Source organism: Triticum dicoccoides, chromosome 2A (assembly GCF_002162155.2).
Source record: "Triticum dicoccoides isolate Atlit2015 ecotype Zavitan chromosome 2A, WEW_v2.0, whole genome shotgun sequence".
Taxonomy (NCBI): domain Eukaryota; kingdom Viridiplantae; phylum Streptophyta; class Magnoliopsida; order Poales; family Poaceae; genus Triticum; species Triticum dicoccoides.
In genome coordinates this window covers 13,824,097-13,845,044 of record NC_041382.1, presented here as the reverse complement: position 1 = coordinate 13,845,044, position 20,948 = coordinate 13,824,097, and the positions used below count along the sequence as shown (strand labels likewise).

Here is a 20,948-nt window from a genome sequence, read left to right as displayed (position 1 = left end):
AAATAAACCAAAATAAATAAATAATAAAATAAAATCAAATAAACAAAGAAATAAAATACAAAAAGAATGAAAAGAAAGATAAGAAAAAAGAAAAGAAGCAAAAGAAATGAAAAAAGAAGAAAAACAAAGAAAATCAGCTCTAATCTCCTCAAGTAGGATGCGGCCCTACTAGTTGCAACATCATGCGACTTAGTCGAAGTGGCTAGCAGCGCTAGCATTTTCCTGGAAACCACTTTAATCCGTGCTGCTCCTCTTTTCTCTGCTCTTTTACTTACTATGTCCATACGAATGGGCCGGCCCAATAGGACGCGGAGGGAGGAAAAAGCTTCAGCCAGAGCTGCTACGTCTCGCTTAATGCGAGACATAGCGCTCGCGTCGCCAGGTTGCTCGCGGGGGACCTTCGCGCCAAATAGGATTCCCACGGACGATCTGCGTGCCGAATAGGATCCCCCTCACTGATGTCCCTGCATACTTTGGTCAATCTCCAAATTATGAAAAAAAAATGGGCGAAGGTCCAAGGCCCATTGATTCCAAAATGAATCAACCAACACAAAATGATGAACATTTTGTGTTTGTTGATCCCCTGTGAGTAACCGAACATGGCGTAATGTTGTGGTGTAAGTTTGATTAATCAACGCCTCTTGATTTGATTCAGATCAGACCAGCAAGGATATGGTCTTTAGTACTTGTTTTTTGTTTTGAACTGCGGTGTTCAGTATTTTTCTTTAAAATTGGTTCAATACTTGTTGGTAAAACTGAGAACGGTGGACAGCTTGAGGAGAGATGTGGTGATCTGTTGTGCTTAAATGATAAGTGAGTTGATCATGTCCCTTGCATTGTAGATCCAACGCACCACACAGTCCAGGAGCATGGTATCATGTGGTGGGCAGTATCACTAGATATTTTCCCCTTCCTTCATGTCTAGCCACACAGCTAGTAGAACGCACCACCTCTTGGACGCCACGCCATATCCTCAGCACCCAGGTAGTAGTTCTGTTTCCATATGATCTACTCCCTCCGTTTCAAAATAGATGACTCAACTTTATACTAATTTTAGTACAAAGTTAGTGTAAAGTTAGGTCATCTATTTTGAAACGAAGGAAGTAGAAATTAAGAAAGGATAGTAAACAAGCAGAAAAGCATACATATGCCACTGAATCCAATCTATATCGAAACATGGACTGGATCTTGGAGCTTCAAGGTTACAATCAATGTGCCTCGCTACAAACGCGTGCATGCAAACCAACGGCAAACGCAAAACCACCAGCAAACACAAATTACTCGTCTTGTTACAGTAACCAGCCATCATAGACATTTCACTTCTTTCCCCAAATGATAAGTGCCGCGCGTCAGGTGCGTGACACTCCAGCCCTGATGTTTTTTTATGGCAATTTTAGTCACACAAAGATGGCAAATTTCAGTGACACACGGCAAGTTTCTGTCAAAAATAAGCACGAAAGTTGCCATCCTCACGTAACTAAACTTGCTATAAAAAACGTTTGGCACTTATCAGAGTCCTTTTTTTCTTTAAAAACCAGCGAGTAAGCATAACATGACCAGAGTCGCCAACAAATAGTTATTAATAGAGGCTTCATTTTAGTCACTCGCGACTCCTATCATGTTTCCTTTGCCAGCAACCGTCAAGGACCTCAAAAGGATGTGAAGACTCCCTCTTGTAACAAAATGTAAAACGTATTTTTCTTTGCGGGTGGTAAAACGTATTTTGTTGAACCACTACAATTAAAAAAGGTAACATTTTGGTACGGGGAGTAGTAGCATAACGGGCCCTATTTTTTGTGCAAAAAAGAAGGCCCTGTTTGGCAAGAGACGCTAAACGATTTGGACATCAGCAGGTTAACAATTTGGAGAGCAAGTTACAACATCCTTACCGAGTATAATGCTGCATAACTGCCAAGAGATTGGATCCTCAAAAAAAAAAAAAAAACTGCCAAGAGATAACATACTTTTCCTACTAGTTTGTTACTGATAAAACTCCGGTATAGCAACTTAAGATAGCAGAAGATGCCAATTAAGCCAGCTCACTCTGTGTACCAGACAAAGAAAAAAGACGACTTAGATGGTTCTCTGTTCCATCGGCAAGCAAACGAAGATTAGGCTCTTGCCATACTCGTTAAGACCTTTTGCCCCGACCCAGACATAGCTCCATCAGCATTGACCATGACACGTCCCATGGCTGGAGGAGTCTGACAGGACTCCAGCTTGACTGACACACCACCTTAATCCTAATAGCTTAGCAGGCTGCTTTGCTTGCTATACCAGGGCCTGCAATAAATCATCTTCAGCCTAGCACGCCATCTAGCCCAGAGAGTAACATGGAATCTTGTTATAGTGCTCGTATCCTTTAAATACCCGCCACTTTTCCGTTGTTTCAAGCGGAAGTAAATCCCAGGGTGTGAGGGTTCCAGTCACTTAGTTCATTGTCTGAGCTGTCTAAACTGTTTTCGTTGGTTCCAGCCGGCTGCTGCGGGATAGGTAGCTCCAGTTTCTTATCGCCCAGCATCCCAAGAATATCAGACATGGTGGGCCGGTGTGCCGGGTTAAGTTCAATACAGAGAAGCGCTATGTGAATGCATCTTTTCATCTTCTCTATTTCTGATACATCAGCAACATCACGTACCCTTGAGTCGATGAACTCTGCCAATTTTCTCGCTTTCCATAGATGCCATGCCTACAGGCCAAAAAGAGAACTACATTATGTATCATAATAAAATGCGATGATTAATTTCGGATAACAGGAATGTTCAATTATCGACAAAGCAGATGGTTCTTTAGACTAAAGGACATGTACAGTTGCTGCTTGTTTTCCTAAGACGGAGATGCTATAATACTTCGCTTGGGAGAAACAGGGCAATATAATCTTACTCTTTACATGCTTTCAACAAATAACCATACTTTAATATTGAATTCATGCTCCAGCCAGTTACTCCAAAAGTCTAATCTGATGTGGGCTTTAACATTTAACCCTTTTTTTTTTTTTGAGGCAAGCCAAAAGCTAGTCCAAAGCTAATGGCTTTAGACAGGGTTACATTCAGATAGAGACAGATCAACTAATTGACTTGGGACACCGGCAATGACTCTGCATCCACCGTTCTTCCTTGCCCAAGCAGCCAGCGAATGTGCTAGCTGATTGCCCTCTCGTTTGGTTGCCGACCAGGAGACGGATTCAAAGAGCCCCATCTGATCCCTGATGTCTTGGACAATGTGGTGTAATTGTGATTTGTCCACTCCTTCCGCTTTCAGTCGATTCACCATGGTTAGGCAGTCAGATTCAATGATTAATTTGCCTTGGTACAAGCTTGATAGCTCGCTCATCCCCAACTTGATTGCCTCTGCTTCTGCTTCTTCAGGGCCTGCACTTGCCTTGATCTTCCTGCAGACTGACAAGACCACATCTCCCCTGTGATCTCTGACTACCGTTCCAAGACAGGTATCCTCTGAATTGCCGACGAACGACGCATCTGTATTTAGTTTCCAAACTCCGACCGGAGGGGGGTTCCAATTGCAGATCATCTTCGGAGTCTGGGAGGGAGTGTTTAATTTTTCAGGGAACAGACTACCTTTCCCTCGGTCATCTGTCAGTTCGCACATTGACTGGTGGATCTCTTCCTTGTACCTCTCCAAGAAGTGAACCGATACAGAAACTCTTGCTTTTCCTTCTCCATGAACGCAGTCATCGCGTAGGAACCAAGCTCTCCAGAACAGTAACATTAGCTTCTCCCTTGTGTCTTCATCGCACTTCGCTAAGAGGCATTGGAGCCAGTCCCTCCCTGTGTACCTGAATTCTTTCTCTTTGGGTAATGCCCAAACTTTTCTCATCTCACTCCGGAGAGCTTTAGCTTTTGTGCACGCCACCACTGCGTGGAACTCATCTTCATCCTCCTGACCGCAGATGGTACAAGTTGCGATCTTCCCCAAGGTGCGCCTGACTTTATTTTTGATGGTGGCCAGAGAATTTGTTGCAATTCTCCAAGCATTTATCTTTATTTTCTGGGGTATTTTGGACTTCCAAATCAAGTCCCAGCTGTTCCTATTATTTGCTGAGCCTGAAGAGCTAGATGCCTGGGCCTTATCCCTCACTTTGATTTCCTCGGACAGTTTATACGCACTTCTTACAGAGAAAATACCCGTATTTTCATGATGCCAAGCAATGATGTCCGTAGACCTCCTGGTGGGCAGTTTTATCCTACAGATTGCCTCTGCATCGTAAACAGGGAAGATTTGGTGAATGAGTTCTGAATTCCATTCATTACTGTCCGGTTTAATGAGCTGGTTCACCCAACGAAGGCGTGAATTCCTTATCAATGTGGCCGCCTTTAATCCATTAAGCCTGGGGATCCAATTGTCTCTCTGTATCCTAATTTTCCGGCCATCACCGATCCTCCAAATGACTCCTTCTTTTAGGAGTTCAAGCCCAAATTCAATTCCTCTCCATACCGGCGATGCGTCAGTCGCAAAGACTGTATCTAGTAACTCTCCATTCGGGTAATATTTGGACTTTAGAACCCTAGCACACAGGCTGTCCGGATACTGGAGTAATCTCCATCCTTGCCTCGCAAGCAAAGCTTGGTTAAAAGACATCATATCACGGAAACCAATTCCACCTCCCCGCTTCGGTTTCACCATTTGTTCCCATGACATCCAGTGCACCTTCCTGTGTCCCTCTTCATCACCCCACCAAAAGTCCCTAATAAGTTTCTCATACTTTTCACAGAAACTTTTGTTCATCTTGAAAATTCCCATTGGGTAGGTGGGTAATGCTTGAGCAACCGATTTTACATGGACCTCTTTTGCTGCGTGAGACATGTACCTTTCATTCCAATCCGAGCATCTCTTCACAAACCTCTCCATAATAGGTTGAAACTTTTCACCCTTCATTCTACCCTCCGGAGTTGGGAGGCCCAGGTACTTGCTCTCAAAGGATGATGCCACTACCCCTAGTGTATCCTTAATACTTTCCTGGACATGCACTGGGCAGTGTTCACTAAACAGTAAGGAACACTTCGCTTGACTCAGTAGCTGCCCCGTGCCTCGTTGGAACTTTTCAAGGACCTCCTTTATCACTAAAGCCTCCTCATGTGAAGCTTTAAAAAATAGCAAACTGTCATCAGCAAACAACAAGTTGGAAATCCCCGGGCTTCCCCTAGCCACCTTTATGGGGGTTATTCTTTTAGCTGCAATCTCCTTACGGAGGGCACTAACTAGTCCATCTGCTACTAGCAGAAACAAATATGGACTTAGGGGATCACCCTGCCGAAGCCCTCTTGTAGGAATAAAGGATTCAAGGAGTTAGCCATTCCACTTGACAGCATATGACACCGATTTGACACAGCTCATTATCCACCCAATCCATGTTTGGCAGAAGCCCAGTTTGTGCATTGCTCCCTCAAGAAACCTCCAGTCAACTTTGTCGTAAGCTTTGGCAAGATCCAGTTTGTACGCACAGTGAGTATTCGATCCATTCTTGCTATGTTGAATCTTATGAAAGCACTCGAAGGCAATGGTTGCATTATCAGTAATCATCCTGCCGGGAATGAAGGCGCTCTGCGTCTCTGAGATGATCTCATCCAAAAGAGGCCTTAGTCTGTTTACCAGACATTTTGACACCACCTTGTAAAGTACATTGCATAGGCTGATCGGTCTATAATCCTTCAGATCTTGTGGGTCACTCCCCTTGGGGATGAGACAGATAACCGTATCATTTGTACCTGGTGGCATAATCCCTGACTTAAAGAATTCTTTCACAGCTTGTATAACATCTTCTTGCACTAACTCCCAGTTCCTCTGAAAAAACCTAGCATGAAATCCGTCGGCCCCCGGAGCTTTTAGAGGACCGATCTGGAACAGTGCATTTGAAATTTCCTCATTTGTAAATTCTTTGGTCAGGGCGCGGTTCATATCAGCAGTGACTCGTGAACTGAGGAGTTCAAGTATGTCGTTTGGCTGCACCCCGTCATCCGCCTTATAGAGATTTCTGAAGAATTCCGTGGCCATTTGCTGCATATCCTTTACATTCTCCACCCAACTTCCATCCTCTTTCTTCAGTTTTCTAATGGAGTTCTTTTTCCGTCGCCATGTGGCTCTACGTTGGAAGAATTTTGTGTTCCTGTCACCCTCTCTGAGCCACATTACCCTTGATCTCTGCTTCCACATAATCTCCTCTCTCAGTAGAAGCTCGTCTAGCTCCAAAGCGAGCGCCTTATGTCGTCTTTCGCGATCAGCGGACACAGGTTCTTCCAAAAGTTTGCTTACCTTATCTCTGATTATTTTTGACTTCTGTATAACCGACCCAAAGCTGTTCCGACTCCATCTTGACAGTTTTTCCCGCATGCCAACAAGTTTTGCTGATACATCACCCAGATTTTTTGCTGTGCGAGAGCTGTTCCAGTTTTCCTCAACCGTGTGCTGAAACGAAGGTACCCTCTCCCACATTTGTTCGTACTGGAACATATGCCGTCTATTTTTATAACCACTTTGTTTGCTCAGTTGTAGTAGCAGTGGGAAGTGATCCGATCTCGTGGAGCAAACGTGAGTTACACAATGGTCTATAAAGAGGTCAGACCAAGATGGTGAGGCCACTGCCCTGTCCAGTCTAGCTCGGACATTCCTATCCCCTTGCTGTCTGTTGTCGTATGTCCAGTCTGGGCCAGAGTAACCTAAGTCATGGAGATCACACCTGGATAGCATATCTCTGAAATTTGACATTTTCCTTTCAGATCTCATTGCACGAGACTTGTGTTCGTGTTGCCACATGGTCTCGTTAAAGTCACCGATCATCATCCAAGGTTCACTTGAGCTAGGAGCAATACTTTGGAGCAGATTCCATAAGAGATGCCTATCTTGGCCTCTTGATTCGCCGTACACAAAGGTTCCCCGCCACTTTGGACCATGGGGTTCAGTGACAATCACATCAAAATACCTCGGTCCATACGATAACACTTTTATTTTTATTGATTCATCCCAGTACAATGCGATTCCAGCACCTTTACCCTTCCCATCATGTGTCAAACAGTGCCTCAATCCTAACCGCCACTTCAGTGCTTTTACTTTATTCTCACATTGCCTAGTTTCAGTGATGAAGACGATCTTGGGCTGGTATGTATGCACAAGGCATACTAACTCTTGAACTGTCCGGGGTTGCCCGAGCCCCCGGCAGTTCCAGCTTAGGGTCGTCATGGCACCTGACGGGCGCCGCCATTAGCACCCGTCAGTTTGCCGGTAGCCCCTGGGCCGGCTGCTTCCTGGTCATCCAAACCACCCTTTTCCTCCTCCCCTGTTCCCCCCTGCTGTCCTTTTGCTTTCTTTTTCTGCTCATTTTCAGTACTTGCGTTCCTCCCCTCTTCTTCAGTAGATGCTATGTTCCCTCTGCCTGTCCTCTTACCTAGGATTGTATTTTGTGCTGCAGCAAGCTTACCCTGGCTCTTACCCTGTTGTGTTGACACTCTCTCACTACTCTGTATCTGATCTCCACCCTTTGCCATGTTCTCTGCTTCTGAAGGCACAGAGGTCACCTTGTCGCGCCCACCTCCAGCCGCGGCGCCGTCAGAAGTGATTGCCAGGTTCCTATCTTTCCCACATTCAGAAACAGTAGCAGTTTGTTCCTTCGCCAGCGCGTTCGCTTGGGTTGGTGCAGGGTTGACAGCCGGACCCAAGGCGAAGAGGGCGTTGGGGCCAAAGCCCGGTGGAAACTCGAGGTCCACCTCATCACCCCCTATCTTGAGTTTCTCCAGAGGAGTGTCAGAAGCATGGCCAAGAGGGGAATTGTTGGTGACGACCCCTACTCCATCCATGTCACTGTTTACCTCAGCCATCTCTGGATTTGTGACACTCGGGATCCTAGCTTTGGGTGCTTTCGGACCCCCATCAGCAGAGTCACGCCGTCCCGCATCCAACCTGATCGCGCTCACTGCCGCGATTGCTTCCTGCACCAGCGGATCGGCCAGCACGTCCGCAGGCACACTGCGGTATTTCTCCACCGCGAGTCTTGGAGGGGCTGTGCAAGCAGTCCCAAGGTTCTCTGAATCGAAGTGGAGAAAGCGACGTGCGCTGGCAGCCTCAGGAACTACGACTCCACCTCTACTACCACTCCTCTTAAAAGGTGATGAGCGCATTGCTGCCGAGAACCTCATCTCTTGGAGATCCTCGGGCAGCTTACAATCGCGCTGACCGTGTCCTAAGTGGCCACAGTAACTACAAAACCTAGGCAGCCTCTCATATTTTACATTCAGGCGATACAACTTATCCTCGGCAAAATCATGGGACTCTAGCTTACTGCGTATGGGTTCATCAACATCATGACTGATTCGGACCCTCATATACGTGCCCCAAATCCTGCCCTCTTTATCTGCATCCACCTCTAGGACCTCACCTAGCTCTGCGCCCAGCTTCCTGGCCACCGACTCGAAGAACATGATTGGTGGGGCGTCATAGATTCGCGCCCATATCGGCATGTGGGCGACCTCAACAGCTTCCGGGTTAGTGCTCCCGTCCACCTCCACCATCAGAAAGGCATCACCTTTATGTGTCCAGGGACCATTGTTGAGGATGAACCGGAAGTCCCCCTCGCGCTCGAACTCGAGGAGAAACCGGTTGTTCTTGAGCGGGGTGTAATTGAGGCGCCCCCTCAAGCCCCACTTGCTTTTGAGCTCGTTAAACAGCCCCCCGATGCCAAAGATTTGCACCGAGAAGAACAGTCCAACGGCGATCCACCTTGAGCGCATGGACGCCCTTTCCCTGGACAGGTTCAGCTCCACCACATTCGGAGCTTGTTCCTCCCTGTTGACAGGGAAGCTTGGCGCCACCACCTGGTCACGTTGTCCATATCTCACATCCCTGCCGCCTCCCACTCCTTGGGCGACAGGAGTGTGGTAGGGATCACCATGGTCCGACGAGGATCCCCCACGGAGCATAGGCCTCCTGCCCAGCCCCAGCTTGCTGTTGGAGTCGACCTCTTCGCCACTGTGCATCAGGCCCTTGTTCTTGCGGAGATCCTGCCCAGCCATTGCAGATGGGTGCTCTGTTGACAAAGTTTCAGGTGTATGGTGTCTGTTGTCCTTGTCCTCGGCCAGATCCTTTATACTCCCCGGTGCATCCTCAGGACATGGAATTTCCTCCCTGGGGATTGAGACATCCTGATCTCTTTCTTTACCTGGCCTCGAATTTGAATCAGAGAATGGATCCCATCCCCTGTCTTTGTCTGGAGGATCAGATAGTATCCGCACACCTGAACCTTTTGCCGCTGCGCCATGATTTCCTTCCAGAAATCTGTTCCCAAGGTCCAAACGCATCCTCCCAATCTTCTCTTTGATTCTTACTAGCCCCTCTTCAGATGTTAATCCCTGATTTTCTGTGCCACACTGCCGATTTTTCTTACTGGCGATTCTCCCTTCCGCGTATCTTTTTACCGCGGTCCTCGCTTTGATCCATGCTTCCCGGAGCCCTAGCGGATCTTCACGATCTCCTTGTCCCTCCACACGATCCTCAAATCCACTCCCCTTCACTGATTCCGACCCCTCCCCCCTCACGAGATTGAGATCGCCGCGAGGGGTACTCTGTCGCCTCGCAATCGCCCCATCGGGGGCTCCGCTAATTGCGCTCATCATGGTCATACATTCTTTTCTATCTCGTCTTGAGCAACATTTAACCCTTTTGTGTCTTGATTTGCACCAAGACATATAATAGGTGCTTTGCACAATTTACCTCTTCTCGAATGAAATATTACTTACCCATGCAAATAGAGTGTTGAAATCGCTGCCTGCTTGGACACAGGACTTCCCACTAATGGTCTCAAGGAGTAGGACGCCATAGCTATACACATCAGTCTTGATAGAGAAACGACCACAGCTATACATTTCTGGAGCCATGAAACCGCTGAAAAGATGGATGGGTATGAAAATGAACCTCCTTCACAATAATAACAGATACGCAAATAGTATACGGCTTCGAGACATGATTCATAATCTTACATTGAGCCTCTTATGTGAAAAGTTTGCTTCTCATCCCGGAACTGAGGTAACACCAGGGAGATTCCAAAATCACCAACCTTGGGGATGTAAGCATCATCCAATAAGATATTGCTCAGTTTTATATCCATATGAATGATGCCTAGTCCGCACTGCTTGTGTAGATAAAGGAGACCTTGGGCAATCCCCTCAACAATCTGGAAGCGCATTGGCCAGGGCAGCAGTGTATCTCTCCTCTTTCCTGAAAAATGCCAATAAGATGGATTGCAAATTGTTAATCATTTATTTTTACCTGTAAAAATAAATATACACAGGAAGATGGAGTGAATAGCAGTTTGGACATGCCATGTATGTGGTCGTGCAAGCTGCCGTTTCGCATGAATTCATAAACATGAAATGACTCTGTTTCTGTAGTGCAACATCCCACAAGTTTCAGTATATTTATATGCTGAAGCACTGCCGCAAGACGAACTTCCTTTTCACATTCTACTTTGCAACTGGGTGAGCGAATAGAAGTTCTTTTGACAGCAACTTGGCGACCATCATGTAATGAGCCCTGAAAAGTATACACGAGAAGATGAAACTTTTAATGGTGATCAACTATGTTCTTTAAATAAAAGGGGTGAGTAATGGCCATAATAGCATTGTTATATTGCTAGTGATAGCTGGCTAATAAGAGTGAACAGAGCAAGAATGCACTGTGCCGAATCTCTCAAGGTGCAAGAGACTTTGGACTCTTCGGAAATTGTGGAAATGTTACAAAAATTGTGAAATGTTTAATATGGTTCAACCAATTAACCGTGACAAACTTCTTTAAAAAGGAACTCAACAGATAGATATATGTCTTCCTTGTTGGTGTATTTAAATTGTAACAATACATATACTGCACAAATTAATCACTGAAGGAACCTTGTAACCCCGATTCTGTTACAGCTTATGCGCACGCGTTAAATTATTTTAGCATGTTGAGTGTGCTGAAATATTAGTTATATGATGCCCCAAAGCAACTCAAGGAAACATTTCACACAAGGTAATCTGTAGCACAATTTGTGTGGGCATATAGCAACAATAAAGGGCTCCAATGAATGGAAATCATGTGATTCGCTTGACTTGAATAAGAGTGCAACACCAAGTAGCAAACAAGTATTAGCACGCCCGTTCAGGTAGAATGATTTAATGCCATGTAAATGTATTATACCTTGTAAACAACACCAGAGCCACCACTTCCAAGCTCGCATGAAAAACTATTTGTGGCCTGCGTCAACTGAGCGTAAGTAAAAACGGTAAACCCTGTCACAAAAAGAAATAAGATGGTTCAGATTTGAGGATCACATGCGTCCTCAGCTTTCAGTTCCCTCAGTGTTGGAGTTAATGCGTTGCACGTTTATTTGTCCCCATTTATTGGAAACACGAACCATTGAGAATATAACTTGTAATACTGAAACATGGTAATACTCATGTGCTGCTTGACTGAATGCCTACAAATTTACGCAGAGATAGTATTTTCAGAAAGTTAGAGAAGTAGTTTTACATGGCAACGAGGCATGTGGGATCTTTGGAATTCTAGAAGGCTCATCAACCTGAGGGGCTGCGCCATTTCCATCATTCCCTTCAAGTCTGTCATTCATACCACATGCCAAAAGTGAGGAGTTGATACAAATAAATAAATGCCTCATTCAATCCACATAGCAATGATTGTATTGCAAATCATGAAGGCACTAAGAGCAAAAAATCAGAATAATAAACAAATTGGTCCGTGGCCAGCTTAGGCGAGACATTACAAACGCTGAAGCAGCAACGGTTCACTGGTTGCCCGTGTCACTACAGGGGGAGTCTCGGGCGAAATCCTAGCCACCACCATCCCTGTCACCTCCCACCACATCTCCCCTCGCCGTTGCCGGACTGTAACACCCCAGCCACTCCTGTGCTAGCAGTAGTTAGCCCTGACTATCCTTTAGGCTACAGACTGGCCCCACAGACCCAACAAAAAGCCTTTACGGCACACTTTGTCCTCACTCATGAAGCCATACCTAAGGTCTCACCCTCGAGCCGAAGCTTCAAGACAATGCTTTTAAGGAGACGACACATGTGCGTCAATGCTACAAGATTTTCAACCCAAAGAGAGGGAAAGAGTGCTGGGAGACAACAACTCAATACCTCGTCTGATCCAACTAATGACGACCAGATCACCACTTACACCAATGTGGATGACTGAGATGCAACCACAAACGCCCTAGATAAATCAATCATGTACCATGTCCATTGAACCTCCCATGGCACATAGAGGCACCTATCTGGAAAAAAAAACCGAGTGAGGCAGTAATGAACATTCCATGAGTGGCCACCACAGTAGCAATCAACACGAGAGGGCACTGCTGCTGAAAGCCATGAATGGCATCTTCACAATTTATAAAGGGCCGCATCCGGCATTCATCCAATTGACAAGGGGCCCACCACATACTGATGGTGCAGCTGAATCAAGATCAAGAAGGGGAGATGGGAGAGCGCTGCCTCCTTGCACGGAGCCACAGGTCCCGCAAGCATGCACTTCCCACTCGGCAGCAACTCCTCTGCCGCCCTTGCTGCTATAGACAGCCGCATTGTCAATGAATCTCGCAAGGACGCAAGCATCAAGAGCTTGCAACAGGCGCCAGATGATGGCGGGGGGCTGTGCAAGACAATGCTCACCACCCAAATCACTCAAACAGAGCAAGATAAGAAATTTGCTTCATTTATTTAGGGCGTATATTGACTGTACGTAGATCAAGGAGGTAAGAGACTCTAAAGTAACTATCAGAGAAAATGACTCACACTGAAGTACCTTTAAATGGATGGTGATGAAAATGCATATTGAGAGAACCTACCTAGAGTCATGCGTGAGTGACTTGTCGGGCGACCTTATGGCATGCTCTGCATCCTCCCGAAACAACATAGAAAGTCCCATTTGTTCTTGTTCCTGAAATTAAATAGGAAGCTATCCTTAGTGAAAAAGAGGGCCCCTGAGATCTCTGCACTATATTATTACAAAGTTTTGGAACAAGAACTGTAAGATAAATTCGATGACTCATAAGCACATAATTTTTGAAGAAAATCAAGCATGACAAAGCCTATTGCTAGATCGCCACCCAAAGTTGGAGGGAAACCCTGACTCAGACAACCCCTGCCAAGTATTTTCTGCTTTTGGAAATGTTCACAAGATTAGAGAGAAAAGCTAAGGAACATAAAAAATGTGGCCCTATTTAGTGGGATTCGCATGAACAACTGGAGTTATTCTATTAGAAAATTCATACTTGCCTATATTGGATACCTAGGTTAAGAACACAGAAAGCTACATACATGAATTTGTTAGGTGTTTGGTTGGAGGATCACCATACTCTACATGGTTCCTGCGTTTCTGTATTTACAGGATGGATGATTCGATCCCTGTTTTTGTGATAGCCTTGAATCACACAGGATGAACTGGTGATAAACCAGCTCATCTTCAAACATATGGCGAGCCAGGCTTACATGATCAATTCACCTTCTAGTTCGTCAAACCAAATACCCAATGATCAATTTGGGCGCAAGTTAACCATAATAAATTGAGGAATGCTGAGCAGCAGCATATTTATGCAGCCCAGTACCCATTCTTTAGGTTCTTATTTGGGCGATGGCAGTGGAATATGAAACTTTGGTCCGGTCATCAGAAATAGGGGCTAAGGGGCCACAACATTATTCCCCTGACTGTTGTCCGCCTGGTGGAGGAATAACAAAACTTGAAGTGAGGCTTAAAAGATATACTCCCTCTGTAAACTAATATAAGAGCATTTAGATCACTACTTTAGTATTCTAAACGCTCTTATATTAGTTTACGGAGGGAGTACTATGTAGCTAGGGACCTAATTGTACCTTTGGAGGGTCCTGAAAATGTCTACTCAGCATAATGGTGGTCTGAACATTGTTGCCAAAACTTGCAACCGCCATCTGAGCCAAAATATCGTCGTTGACCTGGCGCAATTGCCTCGAGAGCTTCCCGGCAGTGAAGAGAAGGGAAACGATGTTCTTCTTCTCTCGACAGGCATGTACGAGCCTGTAGGCACGATGCAGAGTCTCTTCGAGGTCCCTGAGTGTGTCGCTAGTCGCCGAATCGCTCATGGTATTAGCACCCTCGAGCTTTGACAGGATAGCACGAAGTCTATTCACCCGGCCTCTAATCTGATGGCAGACCTCCTTGTTATGGCGAACCGTGTCGGCCGCCTCCTTGATCTTGAGCGCGACCTGGACAACCTGCTTCACGCTGCCCACAGCATCGACCATCCTGTCACTGGAAAATCCGCCGGTCAGATTTCGCCGCCGAAAAGCTGATGGACAGAGGCAAGAACATTTCTGATAGCTTTTCTCATGACAGCAAGCAAAGAAAGGAAGCACGTACGCACCAACCTGTCTGGTAAGTGGTAATTTGGCTTCTTCTTCTTTACTTTGCCCCTGCCTGACCGATTAAAGGATAGGCTGCGTTGATCATCCACAAGTCAGATTTCTCCGGAAAGCTGATCGACAGAGGCAAAAACATTTCGGAATTTCTTTGCCAAGACAAGACTCAAAGAGGGCGAGCAAGCACCAACCTTGTTTTCCTGGCTTCTCCTTTTGCTTTGCTCCTGGCCGATCCCTTACACCAAACGACTCCCGGATTTGAGCACCTAGGTGGCCGGCAAGGCAATCTGATTAAAGGGCAAAGAAAGAAGGAAAGACTCGCCAAGTAATCGCAGTTACAGAGGATGAACGGAGCGGAGAGGCTGCTCACTCCGTAGAGGCAGAGGTCAGCGCCAAGCCGCCAAGTCTTCTCAGGGAGATACAACCACGTCCTGTCCTGTCGTCAACGTCTACCACGCGGTTCTTGTTGAAAATTGCCGCACACAACACATCCTCAGTCGTTTGCAAAATAATATCATACGACGACATACGAGTACTGAATTTCGCTAACAGAGAAAGCCAAGAGGTGCATGGAAAAGACAGTGTTGCCCTCGTCCCCATCTTCGTCCCCAAATCGCATCCCGTCCACGCGGCCGGCCGGGTCGAGCTTGCCGCCCAGCTCGACCATCCGTGCCGGCGCCGCGCACCACTGGTCCGAGCCCGCGGGGTGGGTCCCGGTCCACCTCGCGCTTCCCGGGTACGTAAGACCGGAGGTACCTGGGGTAGGACGGCCGGAGCCTCGGCCGGCCTCCGCCGTCAAGCTCGTCGTTCCGCATTGTCGCCGGAGCAAGCTCGGGCGGGAGAGGGCGCCGGTGGAGCTCGGCGCGGGGGTTGGTTAGGATCTGTCGACTGCGGCGCAGGCCTGAGGCCCCTCCCTTCCTTCCACTTGCGGCACAAGCATCCTGTAACCACGGCACGGCCCGCCCTTCGCCCGCCAGGCGCCAGCGCCGTGGGAGGAAGGCGGCGGATTCGCCGGCGGCGCCCAAGTAAGTGGGGCGTTTGCGGTGCCAACTTGGTAGTTTTTTTTTTCGAGATTGACGACCCCACCGCTTGTTATATTCCCACTCGAAAGCGACTTGGCAGTCAGTACAGATACAAGTAAGTGCACAAAGGCACAAAAGAAAATAACAGGGGAGGGCTTCAAGAGGAAGCCCAAAACTAGAAGAAAGAAAACAAAATGGAGGGGAAGGCTGGCAACAGAACCAAACCGAAACCCCTGGAGGCCGACATCTCAGGTAGCAAGCTCCGCTGAGCAGCTTGTTCCACCACTGACAATGAACCACAACAAGGCCTAGGGAGAAAAAGACGGGCACCATAACAGCAACTCGCAATGGAACATCACTGGCACGAACGAAGGGCGTCGGATAGCCGAGTTCGTGCGGCGACACCGGTGTGCGCCGGCGAAGCCAAGAGACAACAAACCACCGAGACCGAAGGGCACGGCACCGGTGTACCGCCGCCGAGGTCGAAGAGCAGCGTGCCGCCGAGGCCACCCCAGGATGTCCACGCAAACGTCGTCCGGGCCACCATGAAGCACATCCCTGATAGAAAGGAGACACCGAAGTAGAAGCATATCGAGAAGCATCACTGGCGCGAACGAAGAGCGTCGAATGGCCGAGTTCGAGTGGCGGCACCGGTGCGCCGCCAGCGAAGCCGAGAAGGCAACACGCCACCGACACCGAAGGGCGCAGTACCGGTGTACTGCCGCCGAGGTCGAAGGGCAGCGCGTCGTCGAGGCCACCCCAGGATGTCCAAGCAAGCTCCACTCGAGTCGCCAAGGACAATGGCCAGCCAGGGATCGAAGCCGAGGTGGAGAGGAAGCAGCAAGAGGCGAGTCCACCCGAAGCAGAAGAAATCCAAGAAGATGCCCCCAAGGAGGAAACGGCGTAGAGACGTCGACACCATCCGACACGGGGAACCCCGGGTCCGAGATTTCTCTCGGGATCTGAGCGCTTGGGGGGGGGAGGGAAACAATGCCAAACTCGACGCCTTCAAGAAGGAAAAATGGCGGCTGCAGCCGTCATCGTCGATGAAGTTTTCACCCGGCAGTGCCTCCTCCACCTCGCAACCGGAGCAAGTCGGCCAACCACCGCCGTAGCCCAACAATCTAGGCAGCCATGAGCTGCGAAGCGAGCTACAGAGGGCCAAAGAAGCAGCAACACGCCGGGGCGCCGCACCCAACAAGGGAGGCTGAGGTGCACCGCGGCCAGCGCGAGGCCGCAACGAGAGAGCACGGGGAGCCGGCCGACAAGGCCACCTGAACCCGCAGATCTGGTGCTGAAGCGCGACCACCAGGAAATCCGCGACGGCAGAGGGACGAGTGGCGAGGGGTCGGGGGAGGGGTGGACGCAACAAGGAGGGCGTGCCCGGCCGCCACGGCAAGCGGGCCGGGGAGCACCACAACCGGCTGGGGCCCAGATCCAAATGGGGCAGACAGGACCAGTGCAGCAGGAGGAGCCGCATCCGGAGGGAGACCCGCCACACCAGCAGCGGGCGGGGAAGACACCGCCGGGGGAGGCCGCTCACGGCGCCGGTGGAAGCCGCTGGAGCCGCCAGGGGACAGATCTGGAGGAGCTGTGGAGGGAAAGGGCGTGGGGTGAAGCGGGATGGGGGGAGAACGGCCTCGCCGCCGCCATCCCTAGGTCCGGCGCGGCTTCGCCGGCCGGCCCTCCGGCGGCGGCGACGCGGGGGTGGCCGGGAGGAGGGGCGGCGGTCGGTGGCGGCTGGGGTTCCCCTCGAATCGCCCGGCGTGGGCCTGCCAACTTGGTAGTGGTAGGGGCAAGCATTCCTACCGTGTCACAGCATCTTCAGCCGCGCCCCTAACAGGCCCCCAGATGGACCGGAATCAGGTGACATGCGCTACGGTGACATATGGCCCAAATTTAAATTTAAACATTACAAAAAAATCTGAAAAAAAACCATGTATGTTCATAGCACATATTAAGATAACCCTTAAAAATTTCAGATCAAAATTCGAAACATACATTGAAAAAAAAAACTCATATGTAAATAGTCTACAAAGAACAATTCGGGAACTATTCATGACAGATTTTTCTTTTTTATTTCTCGATGTATGTTTCAAACTTTGATCTGAAATTTTTAAGGGTATCTTAGTATGTGCTGTGAATATGCATAATTTTTTTCAGATTTTTTTAGCAATGTTTAAATTTGAATTTGGGCCGCATATCACCGTGCATGTCACCGTAGCGTATGTCACCTGATCCCATCCTTCCGGACTAGGTTACTTTTTCGGCGCCGAGGCTAAAAAAACTCCAATCGCGCCCCCAGAATGTCGAAAAGCGCCGGTTCGGCCCGTTTTTGGGCCCGGCGCTCGCAGGCCGAACCCAGCGCAGTGGGGGGCGATCGGAGGCTCCGGCGCAAGGGAAAAGCGCGGCTGGCCCACCCCGTCAAGTGAAAAGTCAAGTCTTTCTTTCCCGTCTCGCCTCCCACCCCCGCGCCCTCGGCCGCCACTAGCTGTATCCCGGCGTCGATCGCCGCCTTTCACCGCTAGATAGCCAATCCCCGCTGGAAAAATAGTAGAGGTTTGCCGACGTAGCCCTTCCACCAACAGCCGGCCGTTTCCGGCCGTGGAGGGGCGGTTTAGCGGCGGGTACACGCCCACGGGCGCGCAAGGTGTTCGACGATTTTCCTCCCTCGACGAGATGGACTCGGATGCTGAGGAAGTGCTCGCTGCGCTGCTGGAGGAGGAAGCCGAGGCCGACGTCCAGGAGGAAGAGCATCTCATGATGCTCGCCGTCCTCGCCCAGCTGTTGGCGAGCAATGAAAAGCCGCGGCGAGGTGGCTCGGCGCCGAGGCGGGTGAAAGCAAAGAACCGGCATCGTCTCGAAGGCTACTGCATGCTCTACTCCGACTACTTCGCCGGCGCTCCACTGCACGGCGACAAAACATTTCGACGCCGTTATCGGATGAGCCGAAAGCTTTTCCTCAAGATTGTGAATTCCGTCCGGGAGTTCGACATCTACTTCAAGTACAAGGAAGATTGCACACCGGCAAACTTGGATTCACCTCGATGCAGAAGTGCACGACAGCGATGAGGATGCTTGTATACGGAGCTCCCGGTGATTCACTCGACGACTATGGGCGCATGGCCGAGTCCACCAGCATTGAGTGTTTTTACAAGTTCTGTCAGGCAGTGGTGGCAGTGTTTGGACCGCAATACTTGTGAACCCCTAATGCGGAAGGCACTGCTCGAATCCTAGCACAGAATGCAACAAGAGGATTTCCTGGGATGCTTGGAAACATCGACTGCATGCATTGGAAATGGAAGAACTGCCCATTTGCTTGGCAGGGGATGTACAAAGGCGCCAAAGGCGGTTGCAGTGTGGTACTTGAGGCGGTGGCCACACATGACCTCTGGATTTGGCACTCCTTCTTTGGTATGCCAGGAACTCACAATGACATCAACGTGCTGCAGTGCTCCCCTGTCTGTGCCAAGCTTGTTGAAGGTCATTCTCCTCCGGTGAACTTCGAGGTCAATGGGCGGCACTATAATAAGGGGTACTACCTAGCTGATGGCATCTATCCAAGATGGTCTACATTTATGAAGACTATCTCAAACGCTGTGCCAGGAGGCAAGAAGTCCCACTTTGCCAAGGTGCTGGAGACTTGTAGGAAGGATGTCGAGCGGGCTTTTGGTATGCTCCAATCTCGATTTGCTGTTGTCCCCTATCCTGCTCAGACCTGGTCGAAAGATCAAATGTGGGAGATCATGAATTGCCGTGTCATCTTGCACAACATGATCATCGAAGAGCGAGCAGGAAGAGCCAGTGTTTGACACTGAACCATACTACAGGCAGGGTCATCTAGCCGAAGTTGATCACCAGCTACCGGCAACCTGGACCGCCTACCTCAGTATGCGTCAGGAGATCCGAGACCCACAGGTGCATCATCAACTGCAGCAGGATCTGGTGGAGCACCTATGGAGGATCAAGGATGACGCCTAGCTCGACGTGTGATGAAATATGAGTTTTTTATTTGTTGAACTATATAATTTGTATTGAACTATTTGTTGTTGCATTATGTTGTTGAACTATTTGATTTTTTATGATGAACTATGTAATACAAAAAATATTTATGTTAAGAATTCAACGCTGAACCATGTCGAATATGGGCCGATTCTCATCGATATTGGACCATTTTTTGTCGAAATGGTTCGAAAAGCGGTCAGAAATGTGTTGATATCGGCATCTGGAGACGACGGCTGGATACCCAACCGCTCCAGAGCCGGCTCGTCCTCGAAAGGCGGTTTTTATGCCTCCTAAAAAGGTCAATGGCTAAAGATGCTCTAAAAGACAGCCGGAAGGGATCCCACGAATAAAGAGGCGCTATCTTCTCCGTGAGCACACCCCGTTTTGTCCCATTGTTACATGTTCCGCAGATACCGCGACTGGAAAAAGCATGTGCATGTGCATGGGCAGCAGCAGTAGGGACACGGTGAAAAACAAAAGGTGATGTCCCCGCCACTTGCATGTGGACATGAATAATTGCAGGCCGGAGCAAAGCGATCGATTTACTACTAAAGTCTGACGTGTTTCTAAACTGTCTTTCAGGTCGATCGATACAACACCTTTATACGCTCGCTACGATGCTAGACACATCATCGAAATATAGACTAGGCAGAGAAAACCTTATTCTTTCTTCAGAAAGTCGCCGCTGTCTCGTCTTTTTGAGTAGAATATAAATCCTAACAAGACTTAAAGGAATATCTAACGACGAAGCCCTCCCGCCGGCAAGGACCAGAATCCATCACGCCGCCATAGCTCTAAGGTCATCGGAGACAAGATGGACTAGCGGTGGAGCCGGCGGGAGACGAGGGACCTAGCCTATATGAGTTATTATATGAGAAAGTAAAAAAAAAAGAACTTCAAAAGCTAGAGCAAAATATATTACATGTTCATAGGCTAAAAATCTTACCATCTTATACTTTTATAAGAGTGCAGCTAGCTATAATTATGTTGTCCACAGATGAAAAAGTTTAGTGCCCTACAGTACGCCCCGAAGTGTTCTCTTGTACAAATATGGCTAAAAAAAGAATATGCAATATTGAGCTATTAATAATCAGATTTCCTTTGAACAAGTGAATAATCGTTGATGCAAGAGCTTACAATTATGAATTACCTCGTAGCAAATCTTGTTAGTAATAATTCCTTTAGATTAACTTAACACATGATCTTAATCTCGTGATTAGAACACCTCTTATGCGGAATAGTAGTGACTAACCGTGATTGATAGGGATCAGCAGGAGATAGCCCATGGCTGCACCTTGGGGTCTCCGGGAAGACATGCCCGGGGAAGAAGGGCAGCACCACCTGGGTGACGTAGATGGCAGCAGGCGTTTGTGGAGATGCAACAGCTGGTCCAGGAGCCTTCGCTGATGTCGGCAGGAAACCGCCGGCACTGCTTTCACAGCGGCCGGGGGTGGTCGATGGTCTTCACATACCTCATCGCACGTTTAGGATTGGCAGTTAGGAGGTTTTGATCGTGATTTTGTTATCTATA

At 48.5% G+C, this 20,948-nt stretch overlaps 1 protein-coding gene across 3 annotated transcripts; it reads right to left on the bottom strand.

The window, feature by feature from the left end:
- Positions 1-1,836: 1,836 nt before the first annotated feature.
- Positions 1,837-15,443, bottom strand: LOC119352770 (putative receptor-like protein kinase At4g00960). 3 transcript variants are annotated; one of them, XM_037619350.1, is made up of 11 exons: positions 14,761-15,443; positions 14,582-14,656; positions 14,400-14,468; positions 13,869-14,283; positions 12,845-12,936; positions 11,512-11,597; positions 11,179-11,270; positions 10,326-10,536; positions 9,984-10,221; positions 9,744-9,888; positions 1,837-2,689 (listed from the first exon to the last, which is right to left on the bottom strand). In XM_037619350.1, exons 1-11 carry the CDS (start codon positions 14,988-14,990, stop codon positions 2,390-2,392), a joined length of 1,953 nt encoding a protein of 650 aa, XP_037475247.1. In that variant the 5' UTR covers positions 14,991-15,443; the 3' UTR covers positions 1,837-2,389. The 3 variants fall into 3 exon arrangements, with proteins under 3 accessions (XP_037475247.1, XP_037475248.1, XP_037475249.1); XM_037619351.1 differs by having other exon boundaries at positions 13,869-14,277; XM_037619352.1 differs by lacking the exon at positions 14,761-15,443 and having other exon boundaries at positions 13,869-14,320; positions 14,582-14,749.
- Positions 15,444-20,948: the final 5,505 nt, after the last annotated feature.

Bases quoted from the DNA above. Each gene is read 5' to 3' on its own strand.
- LOC119352770 (XM_037619350.1), bottom strand. From the start codon at position 14,990: ATGGGGACGAGGGCAACACTGTCTTTTCCATGCACCTCTTGGCTTTCT. The intron at 12,937-13,868 runs GTACAATTAGGT...ATTTAATTTCAG, and splicing joins ATTTTCAGGACCCTCCAAAG to GAACAAGAACAAATGGGACT. The intron at 10,222-10,325 runs GCATGTCCAAAC...GGCATTTTTCAG, and splicing joins CTTGCACGACCACATACATG to GAAAGAGGAGAGATACACTG.